The 15,141-nt window shown below is 59.0% G+C and overlaps 1 protein-coding gene across 1 annotated transcript in view; it reads right to left on the reverse strand.

Annotated features, from left to right (window-relative positions):
• Positions 1 to 15,141, reverse strand: part of LOC133527677 (tyrosine-protein kinase hopscotch) — a 54,076-nt gene that overhangs the window by 20,318 nt on the left and 18,617 nt on the right. The window contains exons 9-17 of the mRNA XM_061864793.1: positions 14,856 to 14,990; positions 14,605 to 14,732; positions 12,535 to 12,671; positions 12,085 to 12,279; positions 10,960 to 11,110; positions 9,367 to 9,505; positions 6,767 to 6,844; positions 6,387 to 6,499; positions 6,065 to 6,265 (exon numbers count right to left, since the gene is read on the reverse strand). Coding sequence (XP_061720777.1) covers positions 6,065 to 6,265; positions 6,387 to 6,499; positions 6,767 to 6,844; positions 9,367 to 9,505; positions 10,960 to 11,110; positions 12,085 to 12,279; positions 12,535 to 12,671; positions 14,605 to 14,732; positions 14,856 to 14,990 — 1,277 coding nt within the window. The remainder of the gene's footprint in view (positions 1 to 6,064; positions 6,266 to 6,386; positions 6,500 to 6,766; positions 6,845 to 9,366; positions 9,506 to 10,959; positions 11,111 to 12,084; positions 12,280 to 12,534; positions 12,672 to 14,604; positions 14,733 to 14,855; positions 14,991 to 15,141) is intronic.

The following is a 15,141-nucleotide window of genomic DNA, read 5'->3' on the forward strand; positions in this document are numbered from 1 at the left end:
CCGCCGCGCAGCCCGTACGGCAGCCCCGGCGACCCCAGCCAAGCTGAGAGCGGTATATACTCACACTGCCGATCCTCCTGTTGAGCGTGACGAGGTAGGTCTTGCCCTGGCTGACGATGGACTCCATGAGGCGCGGCTGCGCGCCGGGCAGCTCGTCGTCGGGCGCGCCGCCCGCCGAGCTCAGCGAGCGCGCCGACGCGCCGCCGCGCAGCCCGTACGGCAGCCCCGGCGACCCCAGCCAAGCTGAGAGCGGTATATACTCACACTGCCGATCCTCCTGTTGAGCGTGACGAGGTAGGTCTTGCCCTGGCTGACGATGGACTCCATGAGGCGCGGCTGCGCGCCGGGCAGCTCGTCGTCGGGCGCGCCGCCCGCCGAGCTCAGCGAGCGCGCCGACGCGCCGCCGCGCAGCCCGTACGGCAGCCCCGGCGACCCCAGCCAAGCTGAGAGCGGTATATACTCACGCTGCCGATCCTCCTGTTGAGCGTGACGAGGTAGGTCTTGCCCTGGCTGACGATGGACTCCATGAGGCGCGGCTGCGCGCCGGGCAGCTCGTCGTCGGGCGCGCCGCCCGCCGAGCTCAGCGAGCGCGCCGACGCGCCGCCGCGCAGCCCGTACGGCAGCCCCGGCGACCCCAGCCAAGCTGAGAGCGGTATATACTCACACTGCCGATCCTCCTGTTGAGCGTGACGAGGTAGGTCTTGCCCTGGCTGACGATGGACTCCATGAGGCGCGGCTGCGCGCCGGGCAGCTCGTCGTCGGGCGCGCCGCCCGCCGAGCTCAGCGAGCGCGCCGACGCGCCGCCGCGCAGCCCGTACGGCAGCCCCGGCGACCCCAGCCAAGCTGAGAGCGGTATATACTCACGCTGCCGATCCTCCTGTTGAGCGTGACGAGGTAGGTCTTGCCCTGGCTGACGATGGACTCCATGAGGCGCGGCTGCGCGCCGGGCAGCTCGTCGTCGGGCGCGCCGCCCGCCGAGCTCAGCGAGCGCGCCGACGCGCCGCCGCGCAGCCCGTACGGCAGCCCCGGCGACCCCAGCCAAGCTGAGAGCGGTATATACTCACACTGCCGATCCTCCTGTTGAGCGTGACGAGGTAGGTCTTGCCCTGGCTGACGATGGACTCCATGAGGCGCGGCTGCGCGCCGGGCAGCTCGTCGTCGGGCGCGCCGCCCGCCGAGCTCAGCGAGCGCGCCGACGCGCCGCCGCGCAGCCCGTACGGCAGCCCCGGCGACCCCAGCCAAGCTGAGAGCGGTATATACTCACACTGCCGATCCTCCTGTTGAGCGTGACGAGGTAGGTCTTGCCCTGGCTGACGATGGACTCCATGAGGCGCGGCTGCGCGCCGGGCAGCTCGTCGTCGGGCGCGCCGCCCGCCGAGCTCAGCGAGCGCGCCGACGCGCCGCCGCGCAGCCCGTACGGCAGCCCCGGCGACCCCAGCCAAGCTGAGAGCGGTATATACTCACACTGCCGATCCTCCTGTTGAGCGTGACGAGGTAGGTCTTGCCCTGGCTGACGATGGACTCCATGAGGCGCGGCTGCGCGCCGGGCAGCTCGTCGTCGGGCGCGCCGCCCGCCGAGCTCAGCGAGCGCGCCGACGCGCCGCCGCGCAGCCCGTACGGCAGCCCCGGCGACCCCAGCCAAGCTGAGAGCGGTATATACTCACGCTGCCGATCCTCCTGTTGAGCGTGACGAGGTAGGTCTTGCCCTGGCTGACGATGGACTCCATGAGGCGCGGCTGCGCGCCGGGCAGCTCGTCGTCGGGCGCGCCGCCCGCCGAGCTCAGCGAGCGCGCCGACGCGCCGCCGCGCAGCCCGTACGGCAGCCCCGGCGACCCCAGCCAAGCTGAGAGCGGTATATACTCACGCTGCCGATCCTCCTGTTGAGCGTGACGAGGTAGGTCTTGCCCTGGCTGACGATGGACTCCATGAGGCGCGGCTGCGCGCCGGGCAGCTCGTCGTCGGGCGCGCCGCCCGCCGAGCTCAGCGAGCGCGCCGACGCGCCGCCGCGCAGCCCGTACGGCAGCCCCGGCGACCCCAGCCAAGCTGAGAGCGGTATATACTCACGCTGCCGATCCTCCTGTTGAGCGTGACGAGGTAGGTCTTGCCCTGGCTGACGATGGACTCCATGAGGCGCGGCTGCGCGCCGGGCAGCTCGTCGTCGGGCGCGCCGCCCGCCGAGCTCAGCGAGCGCGCCGACGCGCCGCCGCGCAGCCCGTACGGCAGCCCCGGCGACCCCAGCCAAGCTGAGAGCGGTATATACTCACGCTGCCGATCCTCCTGTTGAGCGTGACGAGGTAGGTCTTGCCCTGGCTGACGATGGACTCCATGAGGCGCGGCTGCGCGCCGGGCAGCTCGTCGTCGGGCGCGCCGCCCGCCGAGCTCAGCGAGCGCGCCGACGCGCCGCCGCGCAGCCCGTACGGCAGCCCCGGCGACCCCAGCCAAGCTGAGAGCGGTATATACTCACACTGCCGATCCTCCTGTTGAGCGTGACGAGGTAGGTCTTGCCCTGGCTGACGATGGACTCCATGAGGCGCGGCTGCGCGCCGGGCAGCTCGTCGTCGGGCGCGCCGCCCGCCGAGCTCAGCGAGCGCGCCGACGCGCCGCCGCGCAGCCCGTACGGCAGCCCCGGCGACCCCAGCCAAGCTGAGAGCGGTATATACTCACACTGCCGATCCTCCTGTTGAGCGTGACGAGGTAGGTCTTGCCCTGGCTGACGATGGACTCCATGAGGCGCGGCTGCGCGCCGGGCAGCTCGTCGTCGGGCGCGCCGCCCGCCGAGCTCAGCGAGCGCGCCGACGCGCCGCCGCGCAGCCCGTACGGCAGCCCCGGCGACCCCAGCCAAGCTGAGAGCGGTATATACTCACACTGCCGATCCTCCTGTTGAGCGTGACGAGGTAGGTCTTGCCCTGGCTGACGATGGACTCCATGAGGCGCGGCTGCGCGCCGGGCAGCTCGTCGTCGGGCGCGCCGCCCGCCGAGCTCAGCGAGCGCGCCGACGCGCCGCCGCGCAGCCCGTACGGCAGCCCCGGCGACCCCAGCCAAGCTGAGAGCGGTATATACTCACACTGCCGATCCTCCTGTTGAGCGTGACGAGGTAGGTCTTGCCCTGGCTGACGATGGACTCCATGAGGCGCGGCTGCGCGCCGGGCAGCTCGTCGTCGGGCGCGCCGCCCGCCGAGCTCAGCGAGCGCGCCGACGCGCCGCCGCGCAGCCCGTACGGCAGCCCCGGCGACCCCAGCCAAGCTGAGAGCGGTATATACTCACACTGCCGATCCTCCTGTTGAGCGTGACGAGGTAGGTCTTGCCCTGGCTGACGATGGACTCCATGAGGCGCGGCTGCGCGCCGGGCAGCTCGTCGTCGGGCGCGCCGCCCGCCGAGCTCAGCGAGCGCGCCGACGCGCCGCCGCGCAGCCCGTACGGCAGCCCCGGCGACCCCAGCCAAGCTGAGAGCGGTATATACTCACGCTGCCGATCCTCCTGTTGAGCGTGACGAGGTAGGTCTTGCCCTGGCTGACGATGGACTCCATGAGGCGCGGCTGCGCGCCGGGCAGCTCGTCGTCGGGCGCGCCGCCCGCCGAGCTCAGCGAGCGCGCCGACGCGCCGCCGCGCAGCCCGTACGGCAGCCCCGGCGACCCCAGCCAAGCTGAGAGCGGTATATACTCACGCTGCCGATCCTCCTGTTGAGCGTGACGAGGTAGGTCTTGCCCTGGCTGACGATGGACTCCATGAGGCGCGGCTGCGCGCCGGGCAGCTCGTCGTCGGGCGCGCCGCCCGCCGAGCTCAGCGAGCGCGCCGACGCGCCGCCGCGCAGCCCGTACGGCAGCCCCGGCGACCCCAGCCAAGCTGAGAGCGGTATATACTCACGCTGCCGATCCTCCTGTTGAGCGTGACGAGGTAGGTCTTGCCCTGGCTGACGATGGACTCCATGAGGCGCGGCTGCGCGCCGGGCAGCTCGTCGTCGGGCGCGCCGCCCGCCGAGCTCAGCGAGCGCGCCGACGCGCCGCCGCGCAGCCCGTACGGCAGCCCCGGCGACCCCAGCCAAGCTGAGAGCGGTATATACTCACACTGCCGATCCTCCTGTTGAGCGTGACGAGGTAGGTCTTGCCCTGGCTGACGATGGACTCCATGAGGCGCGGCTGCGCGCCGGGCAGCTCGTCGTCGGGCGCGCCGCCCGCCGAGCTCAGCGAGCGCGCCGACGCGCCGCCGCGCAGCCCGTACGGCAGCCCCGGCGACCCCAGCCAAGCTGAGAGCGGTATATACTCACGCTGCCGATCCTCCTGTTGAGCGTGACGAGGTAGGTCTTGCCCTGGCTGACGATGGACTCCATGAGGCGCGGCTGCGCGCCGGGCAGCTCGTCGTCGGGCGCGCCGCCCGCCGAGCTCAGCGAGCGCGCCGACGCGCCGCCGCGCAGCCCGTACGGCAGCCCCGGCGACCCCAGCCAAGCTGAGAGCGGTATATACTCACACTGCCGATCCTCCTGTTGAGCGTGACGAGGTAGGTCTTGCCCTGGCTGACGATGGACTCCATGAGGCGCGGCTGCGCGCCGGGCAGCTCGTCGTCGGGCGCGCCGCCCGCCGAGCTCAGCGAGCGCGCCGACGCGCCGCCGCGCAGCCCGTACGGCAGCCCCGGCGACCCCAGCCAAGCTGAGAGCGGTATATACTCACACTGCCGATCCTCCTGTTGAGCGTGACGAGGTAGGTCTTGCCCTGGCTGACGATGGACTCCATGAGGCGCGGCTGCGCGCCGGGCAGCTCGTCGTCGGGCGCGCCGCCCGCCGAGCTCAGCGAGCGCGCCGACGCGCCGCCGCGCAGCCCGTACGGCAGCCCCGGCGACCCCAGCCAAGCTGAGAGCGGTATATACTCACACTGCCGATCCTCCTGTTGAGCGTGACGAGGTAGGTCTTGCCCTGGCTGACGATGGACTCCATGAGGCGCGGCTGCGCGCCGGGCAGCTCGTCGTCGGGCGCGCCGCCCGCCGAGCTCAGCGAGCGCGCCGACGCGCCGCCGCGCAGCCCGTACGGCAGCCCCGGCGACCCCAGCCAAGCTGAGAGCGGTATATACTCACACTGCCGATCCTCCTGTTGAGCGTGACGAGGTAGGTCTTGCCCTGGCTGACGATGGACTCCATGAGGCGCGGCTGCGCGCCGGGCAGCTCGTCGTCGGGCGCGCCGCCCGCCGAGCTCAGCGAGCGCGCCGACGCGCCGCCGCGCAGCCCGTACGGCAGCCCCGGCGACCCCAGCCAAGCTGAGAGCGGTATATACTCACACTGCCGATCCTCCTGTTGAGCGTGACGAGGTAGGTCTTGCCCTGGCTGACGATGGACTCCATGAGGCGCGGCTGCGCGCCGGGCAGCTCGTCGTCGGGCGCGCCGCCCGCCGAGCTCAGCGAGCGCGCCGACGCGCCGCCGCGCAGCCCGTACGGCAGCCCCGGCGACCCCAGCCAAGCTGAGAGCGGTATATACTCACACTGCCGATCCTCCTGTTGAGCGTGACGAGGTAGGTCTTGCCCTGGCTGACGATGGACTCCATGAGGCGCGGCTGCGCGCCGGGCAGCTCGTCGTCGGGCGCGCCGCCCGCCGAGCTCAGCGAGCGCGCCGACGCGCCGCCGCGCAGCCCGTACGGCAGCCCCGGCGACCCCAGCCAAGCTGAGAGCGGTATATACTCACGCTGCCGATCCTCCTGTTGAGCGTGACGAGGTAGGTCTTGCCCTGGCTGACGATGGACTCCATGAGGCGCGGCTGCGCGCCGGGCAGCTCGTCGTCGGGCGCGCCGCCCGCCGAGCTCAGCGAGCGCGCCGACGCGCCGCCGCGCAGCCCGTACGGCAGCCCCGGCGACCCCAGCCAAGCTGAGAGCGGTATATACTCACGCTGCCGATCCTCCTGTTGAGCGTGACGAGGTAGGTCTTGCCCTGGCTGACGATGGACTCCATGAGGCGCGGCTGCGCGCCGGGCAGCTCGTCGTCGGGCGCGCCGCCCGCCGAGCTCAGCGAGCGCGCCGACGCGCCGCCGCGCAGCCCGTACGGCAGCCCCGGCGACCCCAGCCAAGCTGAGAGCGGTATATACTCACGCTGCCGATCCTCCTGTTGAGCGTGACGAGGTAGGTCTTGCCCTGGCTGACGATGGACTCCATGAGGCGCGGCTGCGCGCCGGGCAGCTCGTCGTCGGGCGCGCCGCCCGCCGAGCTCAGCGAGCGCGCCGACGCGCCGCCGCGCAGCCCGTACGGCAGCCCCAGCGACCCCAGCGAGTTGAAGCGCAGGCTGTCGCCGAACTGCAAACGCACCCGAGTTAACACACGCTCGTTTTATTAAACTCCACAGAGCAAATTCAGATGAGGGTTTGGGAGTCGCGATCGTAAAAAAATCCAAATAAAAAGTAGACATTGTACTTACCGAATTGTTGTACTGTTCTGACAGTGTTCCATTCATAGATTGCACGCTGCTGTCCTCCGATATCAACGATTTGTTGCTGCCGGCGTCGCTCTCACTCGGAATGAATCTGTCACCTAAAAAAATAATTTGCGTGTCATTTCCTGTTATTACTGTAGAAAAAAACGAAACCGAACAAGACCAATCCGAAACTAACTAATCTTGAAAACGATTTAGGCTCTTTGAAGGTTGGAACGTTGGAAAGTTGGAACATTTGCTAATAATTGACATTGGGCGAAACGAAATTTCAACAGTCGATCAAGAAAAAAACAGAAACTAGTAAACTAGAAGACAAATAAATAAAATCGAAAGGCACGAGATAACAGTTTTCTCTAAGAACTTACTTGAAACAGTATCTGCGTGGTCCATGTTGTTGTCTAGAGAAATCTTTGGTTCTTCATATTGATGTACAGGTACGTATTCTGCAAGTAAAAAAAAAACTAAAATTTTATAATGAATAATCTCGTGGATCTCTAATGAATAATCATTGTTCATCTCTCCTACAGCTCGTTTGACATACATTTTAACTATTTTTTCAGATTACACACACATATGTGAGGTATAGTTACCGGCGTGCAGCATGTGGTTGATGTCCCGCATGATGGCCTGCGGGCGCGGCGGGTCGGGCTGCCAGCACGGCCGCAGCAGCGCCCACACCTCGCTCGGACACACATATATAGTGAGGTATAGTTACCGGCGTGCAGCATGTGGTTGATGTCCCGCATGATGGCTTGCGGGCGCGGCGGGTCGGGCTGCCAGCACGGCCGCAGCAGCGCCCACACCTCGCTCGGACACACATATATAGTGAGGTATAGTTACCGGCGTGCAGCATGTGGTTGATGTCCCGCATGATGGCCTGCGGGCGCGGCGGGTCGGGCTGCCAGCACGGCCGCAGCAGCGCCCACACCTCGCTCGGACACACATATATAGTGAGGTATAGTTACCGGCGTGCAGCATGTGGTTGATGTCCCGCATGATGGCCTGCGGGCGCGGCGGGTCGGGCTGCCAGCACGGCCGCAGCAGCGCCCACACCTCGCTCGGACACACATATATAGTGAGGTATAGTTACCGGCGTGCAGCATGTGGTTGATGTCCCGCATGATGGCCTGCAGGCGCGGCGGGTCGGGCTGCCAGCACGGCCGCAGCAGCGCCCACACCTCGCTCGGACACACATATATAGTGAGGTATAGTTACCGGCGTGCAGCATGTGGTTGATGTCCCGCATGATGGCTTGCGGGCGCGGCGGGTCGGGCTGCCAGCACGGCCGCAGCAGCGCCCACACCTCGCTCGGACACACATATATAGTGAGGTATAGTTACCGGCGTGCAGCATGTGGTTGATGTCCCGCATGATGGCCTGCGGGCGCGGCGGGTCGGGCTGCCAGCACGGCCGCAGCAGCGCCCACACCTCGCTCGGACACACATATATAGTGAGGTATAGTTACCGGCGTGCAGCATGTGGTTGATGTCCCGCATGATGGCCTGCGGGCGCGGCGGGTCGGGCTGCCAGCACGGCCGCAGCAGCGCCCACACCTCGCTCGGACACACATATATAGTGAGGTATAGTTACCGGCGTGCAGCATGTGGTTGATGTCCCGCATGATGGCTTGCGGGCGCGGCGGGTCGGGCTGCCAGCACGGCCGCAGCAGCGCCCACACCTCGCTCGGACACACATATATAGTGAGGTATAGTTACCGGCGTGCAGCATGTGGTTGATGTCCCGCATGATGGCCTGCGGGCGCGGCGGGTCGGGCTGCCAGCACGGCCGCAGCAGCGCCCACACCTCGCTCGGACACACATATATAGTGAGGTATAGTTACCGGCGTGCAGCATGTGGTTGATGTCCCGCATGATGGCCTGCGGGCGCGGCGGGTCGGGCTGCCAGCACGGCCGCAGCAGCGCCCACACCTCGCTCGGACACACATATATAGTGAGGTATAGTTACCGGCGTGCAGCATGTGGTTGATGTCCCGCATGATGGCTTGCGGGCGCGGCGGGTCGGGCTGCCAGCACGGCCGCAGCAGCGCCCACACCTCGCTCGGACACACATATATAGTGAGGTATAGTTACCGGCGTGCAGCATGTGGTTGATGTCCCGCATGATGGCCTGCGGGCGCGGCGGGTCGGGCTGCCAGCACGGCCGCAGCAGCGCCCACACCTCGCTCGGACACACATATATAGTGAGGTATAGTTACCGGCGTGCAGCATGTGGTTGATGTCCCGCATGATGGCCTGCGGGCGCGGCGGGTCGGGCTGCCAGCACGGCCGCAGCAGCGCCCACACCTCGCTCGGACACACATATATAGTGAGGTATAGTTACCGGCGTGCAGCATGTGGTTGATGTCCCGCATGATGGCCTGCGGGCGCGGCGGGTCGGGCTGCCAGCACGGCCGCAGCAGCGCCCACACCTCGCTCGGACACACATATATAGTGAGGTATAGTTACCGGCGTGCAGCATGTGGTTGATGTCCCGCATGATGGCCTGCGGGCGCGGCGGGTCGGGCTGCCAGCACGGCCGCAGCAGCGCCCACACCTCGCTCGGACACACATATATAGTGAGGTATAGTTACCGGCGTGCAGCATGTGGTTGATGTCCCGCATGATGGCCTGCGGGCGCGGCGGGTCGGGCTGCCAGCACGGCCGCAGCAGCGCCCACACCTCGCTCGGACACACATATATAGTGAGGTATAGTTACCGGCGTGCAGCATGTGGTTGATGTCCCGCATGATGGCCTGCGGGCGCGGCGGGTCGGGCTGCCAGCACGGCCGCAGCAGCGCCCACACCTCGCTCGGACACACATATATAGTGAGGTATAGTTACCGGCGTGCAGCATGTGGTTGATGTCCCGCATGATGGCCTGCGGGCGCGGCGGGTCGGGCTGCCAGCACGGCCGCAGCAGCGCCCACACCTCGCTCGGACACACATATATAGTGAGGTATAGTTACCGGCGTGCAGCATGTGGTTGATGTCCCGCATGATGGCTTGCGGGCGCGGCGGGTCGGGCTGCCAGCACGGCCGCAACAGCGCCCACACCTCGCTCGGACACCGCGCGGGCCTCATAAGTCGCTCACCCATCTCGTAGCTCTGTATTAAACAAGCGCAATTACTAAAGTAGTTCCCATTTCTTTTACCTGTGACTAACTCAAAGGGAATCTTTTAGAGGTCCCGCAAGCACGAAAAAAATTCTCCAAGTAACTCGCGTCGTTTAAGCTAAAACTAAAGGAGTAACACTATTATTTTGGTTGCTATAGAATGTTTTATTAAGATATTTGTTTTTATTAGTTGGCAAACCTGCATTAATACGATTTCTATAATAATCCTGAATGTTTAGGTTTTGTCCGACTTTTATTGATTTTTCGCCTGTGTGCCCCCCCTGGAACTACTAAAATAAGCGGACGATAAAATTTAAAAAAATATATGATGTACATTACCATCAAAACTACCACCCAAATTTGGATTGAACGAAATCTAGTAAGTAGTTTTTTTTTAATTCGTCATAAATAACTTTTATGTTATATGTTACTTGCTGCTACGGAACCCTTCATGGGCGAGTCCGACTCGCACTTGGCCGCTTTTAATTTAAATAAGGGAATGTTTCCTTTAATTAAAACAAGCTAACTTTTAAGGATTTAAGCCCTCCAAGGGCCTATTTCACCACGGTGACAGGTGCGACAAATGTGAAAGTGTCCATTACTGGCTTTGCAGGCGTCCATAGGCCACAATTACCACTTACCTTCGGGCGGGATGTGTGCTAAAAAAACTTAATAATTTCGCCAATAAACAGATATTACTTTCGCGAAGAGCTTGTCAAATTGTCACAATAACACTACAATTGTAGCGGGTGCCGGGTGGCTCTATACTCCAATTTTTAATTCAAGACTAAAAAATCTACTATAATGATGCCACAGCAACAAAATTTTCGTATTATAGATCCCTATTTTGTAAAATACACGTCAAGATAATTTACTTATTGGTGTATACAGGACAATTGCTTATCAGATATACTACAATTTAGGTAAATCTAATTTAAAGTATATTGCCATTCAGCTGTTTTGCGTTTTAGACATTACATAAATTAGGCAACAGCATATTTTGTGACTCTGCTACTCAGACATTTGACGTTTTGGATGATTTAAGTCTTAGGCATTATGATTGTAATGTATTTTACTTCTTAGGTATAAAGCTTCTTAGACATCCGTTTCAGGCATTTTGCTACTTAAGCGTTTTGCTTTTTAGATGACCTGATCATGAGGGGTTTTATCTGGCTTAGACCCCATACGGACTTGAGTTGTAAATGCATTACACACTATTTGAGTTCATGACAGCGTGCGTGGTCACACGCTCTTAGCCGAAAACTTACAATATGAAATAGCGGCGCTAGGCCGCAGTTTAAAACTAGTGCTTACGTGGTCTTAGTGTCTTCACTGTTCGTGTTGCTGTAAAATTCGCCATATACCGATTGTGGATCGATCACGGCTTATGAATTCCATAATGTAATGTGGAAGTTAGACATGGATTTGTTTCTGTTTATAACTTACCCTCGCCGTGAGGACGGGGTTAGTGTCGGTGGGAGACTGCCCGTAGGAGAACACCTCCCACAGCGTGGTGGCGAACGCCCAGATGTCGGCGGCCACCGAGCGGCGCGCCAGGCTCATGTCCGAGTGCAACTCCACCGGGATCCAGTGAACGCTATGGAAAAAAATAGATGTTCTAAAAATTGTTGTTTTGTTCATTTTTGCAAAAGAATTGATACCTATTGCGTGTCAACGTATCCTGCGGATAAATGAACTGTGTTAATTTTTGTGTCCATACTGAGACTTTACCGACTAATCCCAACAAGGCCTAGTTTATCCTCTGGGTTGGAAGGTCAGATGGCAGTCGCTTTCGTAAAAAACTAGTGCCTACGCCACATCTTGGGATTAGTTGTCAAGCGGACCCCAGGCTCCCATGAGCCGTGGCAAAATGCCGGGACAACGCGAGGAAGAAGAAGACTGAGACTTTACCTTTCAAACAGCAAGGTATAATTTGAGCGGAAAACGTTTCGTGTTCACGGTGTAGCTTATTGGAACTTACACCGCGCCCGCCTCGCTCATGTCCCACAGCGCCCGAGCCAGCGTCACCGCCACCTTCTTATTGACACTTACTCCTGCGCGGTGTAGCGCCGCAGCGACGGGCCGGCGAGCTTGACGTGCAGGCGCGCGTCGCGCGCGGCGAGCAGCAGGCGCGCGCAGCGCACGGAGCCGTGCACCACGCCCGCCTCGCTCAGGTCCCACAGCGCCCGGGCCAGCGTCGCCGCCACCTTCTTATTGACACTTACTCCTGCGCGGTGTAGCGCCGCAGCGACGGGCCGGCGAGCTTGACGTGCAGGCGCGCGTCGCGCGCGGCGAGCAGCAGGCGCGCGCAGCGCACGGAGCCGTGCACCACGCCCGCCTCGCTCAGGTCCCACAGCGCCCGGGCCAGCGTCGCCGCCACCTTCTTATTGACACTTACTCCTGCGCGGTGTAGCGCCGCAGCGACGGGCCGGCGAGCTTGACGTGCAGGCGCGCGTCGCGCGCGGCGAGCAGCAGGCGCGCGCAGCGCACGGAGCCGTGCACCACGCCCGCCTCGCTCAGGTCCCACAGCGCCCGGGCCAGCGTCGCCGCCACCTTCTTATTGACACTTACTCCTGCGCGGTGTAGCGCCGCAGCGACGGGCCGGCGAGCTTGACGTGCAGGCGCGCGTCGCGCGCGGCGAGCAGCAGGCGCGCGCAGCGCACGGAGCCGTGCACCACGCCCGCCTCGCTCAGGTCCCACAGCGCCCGGGCCAGCGTCGCCGCCACCTTCTTCAGCATCAGCACCGACACTGTCGATCCGTGCTCCCTGTTATAATCGAGTGGCTATAAATAATATAAGAACGATGAACTACTTTAAAAAAACCTAACTAGAGCTCAAAAATTACCCCGCGTGGACTGTGCCGCGAACGACCCATTAAAAATGTTGATTTAGAACGGCAGGGTTTTGAGACTTTTGAAATATACTTAGGAATTTAACGGAAATTTTCGTGTTCAGCCAACGAGGCCAATATTGTAGCAGATTCCTCACACATACATTTAAATTTAATTAAACCAACTATACCTGAGGTAGTCATCAAAGGGTCCGTAAGGCAGATACTCTAGCACCATGGCAGTCGGCGAGCTCAGAGTAATCCCGTACAAACGCACGATGGCAGTGGATTGCACGCACGCCCATTTGCTTGCTAGCTCGATGAAATCCTACAACGATTATAAAGTTTAAAATTCTATATGCTTACGCTTAGTTTAACTCCTCATACTACATACATACTTACACCATGGGCCCATTAAACCCGACATAAGGAGGTCATAAATAGCAAAAAATGATGTATGAGTTTTAGGCAATAACAACAAAAAAAAATTGCCGTAAAATTTTACAGATAAAAATTGGGAGTTTATTTTAAAACTTTAATGTCTGGCAGTAGGTATGTCTGAACCAAGTCACATAGTGGTAGCGTCACAGCTAAAAAGACGTTTTTCACTAAGTTATAACAGAAGCAAATTTTCACAAATATTATCACTATCTCTAAAACAAGATCGATTCAGGAAACTTTGTATAACATATTAGTCTTTAAATGCGGACAAGAATAAAATAAATAAATTAAATAAAATAGCCTTTATTTGCGACCCCTTCTTTCTGTGTTGCATGCTAAACACTTACAAGGAATAACATATAAACTGTATTCAAATACAAAAACATAGTTTTTGCCATGCATCTCGATCTTGGGCTAGATAATGCCACCCCATGCCGGCAGTTTTCTTTATGTCATCAGCCCAACGCTTGAGTGGACGTCCTGAGTGTCTGTCACCACTCCCTGGTCCTCTCCATTCCGTCACTCTTTTCGCCCATCTTGAGCTATCGTAACGTGCAATGTGTCCTGCCCATCTCCACTTCGCGGACAAGAATACACCTTTAAAATCTGTCGGGTTTAATTGGCCCACAGTGTATATATATTATGGAAACGACTATTCAGGATGTTTTGCACAAACTATACTCATATGTATTTTTCGTTTTTCCCTCATGGCAGAGGATTGTAAATTCGTAACATTTGGCCCATCATGTTATTTATTCCTTCATGATACGCTTGTGGACCGACTGCCCTCTGCCTCACCACCAAGGCGTCTTGTGACTCTGGTACGCCTGCTCTCGTCTGCTCTAGACTATGGTCTAGTAAGATAGTTACTGCGAGCTAGTGCTCGCTTGAAAACCGCTGAGAGAATGTTAGTCCTCCAAATATAAATTCTCCTTTTTTCTCCTTCCATGGAATAGCAACTCAAAAGCAACGATTCTTTTTTTTAAAAGCCTATACATAGTCCCACTGCTGGGCAAAGGTCTCTCCGCTAGACTATCCAATCTTCCCTATTAACCATCCAGTTGCTGAGAAATGCGTCCAGGTCGTCCCGCCATCTCCTCTTAAGTCGGCGTTTACGTTGTGGCACCCACTCCGTGGCTAGTTTAGCCCGCCTGTAGTGGATCGGATACGTCATACATGGCCTACTCTGTCCCACTTTAGCCTGGCGGTCTGACCCCAACGTCGACGATTCCTGTTTTGGTGCGCAACGTAGTGTTTCATGTTGCGCTCCATGGCTCTTTAGCAAACCTTCAGTTTGGTCTTTTGTAACTCGGTAAGGGACCACGTTTGAGCACCGTAAGTGAGGATTGGCAATATGCACATGTCGACGAGTCTCCGCTTAAGATCTAATGGAAGGTTTCAGTAGCTCCTTAAGAGGCCAATAGCTTTTCAAGCGTTTTAGATCCGTCTTTTGACCTCTTTGTCCTATCGTTGGTTGAAAGAAACTACCCGTAAGTACGTATACTCGTCGACATAGTGTAGGATTGAAGGATCTGCCCGTCTACCTCGATGTCAACTTTGATGCTATTGAAATTGACGCTATGTCGCTGTTTGACCCCCTTTTCTATTTTGAAAGACTGACCGAATGCCTGCAATTTTATTTTCGTGGTACTATTTCTAAATACGGCCTTGACGAGGTTGAAACATGTTGGCTGCATATTTTGGTCTTGGAGTGCCAAAAATATGGAAGAATGTTTTAAACTCTCGAACCCTTTTTCATAATCTACAAAAGCAACGACACAACGTTAAGAAACAACGATGATATTTAAAACATATTTTACCTTTAAGTAGTCATTAGTCTTCTCCCTTTGTAGCGTTTTGAATGCTACTACTAACTTTTTAGTTTCATCAAGTCTCCACAGCGCTTTAAACGTCGCCGTTAAACCTTCCGAGCCTAGTTTTTCAGAACCTGAAACAAGTATATTTTAGTGAGAATGAAGCTATTTAATTACATAGCTAGGCATATCAATATCAGTGAATACGGTAGAAAACTTTATTTCTTTACTTCTTCTTTAATGGTGTATGTACTCACCAGTATAAAGCAGTATGTCTTTACTTGGCAAGCAACGGGGGCTCTTGTTATCTTTTAATATCTCCTGTAACTCTGCCTGGTCAATTCTCACACCCTTCTTTTGTGGTTCTCCACACAATAGCAACTGTGATTTGTCTGAGAAAAACGAAAAAAAAGTTAATTACAAAAATAATGTTAAACAAATTTGGGAAGAAGATTTCAATAAGTACTACAGTCAGTCTGAATTTTGGAACCCCCTTATGAAATACAATACAGCAAACTGAAGAGTAGTGAAGAGACCCCCTAT

This window comes from Cydia pomonella, chromosome 18 (assembly GCF_033807575.1).
Source record: "Cydia pomonella isolate Wapato2018A chromosome 18, ilCydPomo1, whole genome shotgun sequence".
Classification (NCBI taxonomy): domain Eukaryota; kingdom Metazoa; phylum Arthropoda; class Insecta; order Lepidoptera; family Tortricidae; genus Cydia; species Cydia pomonella.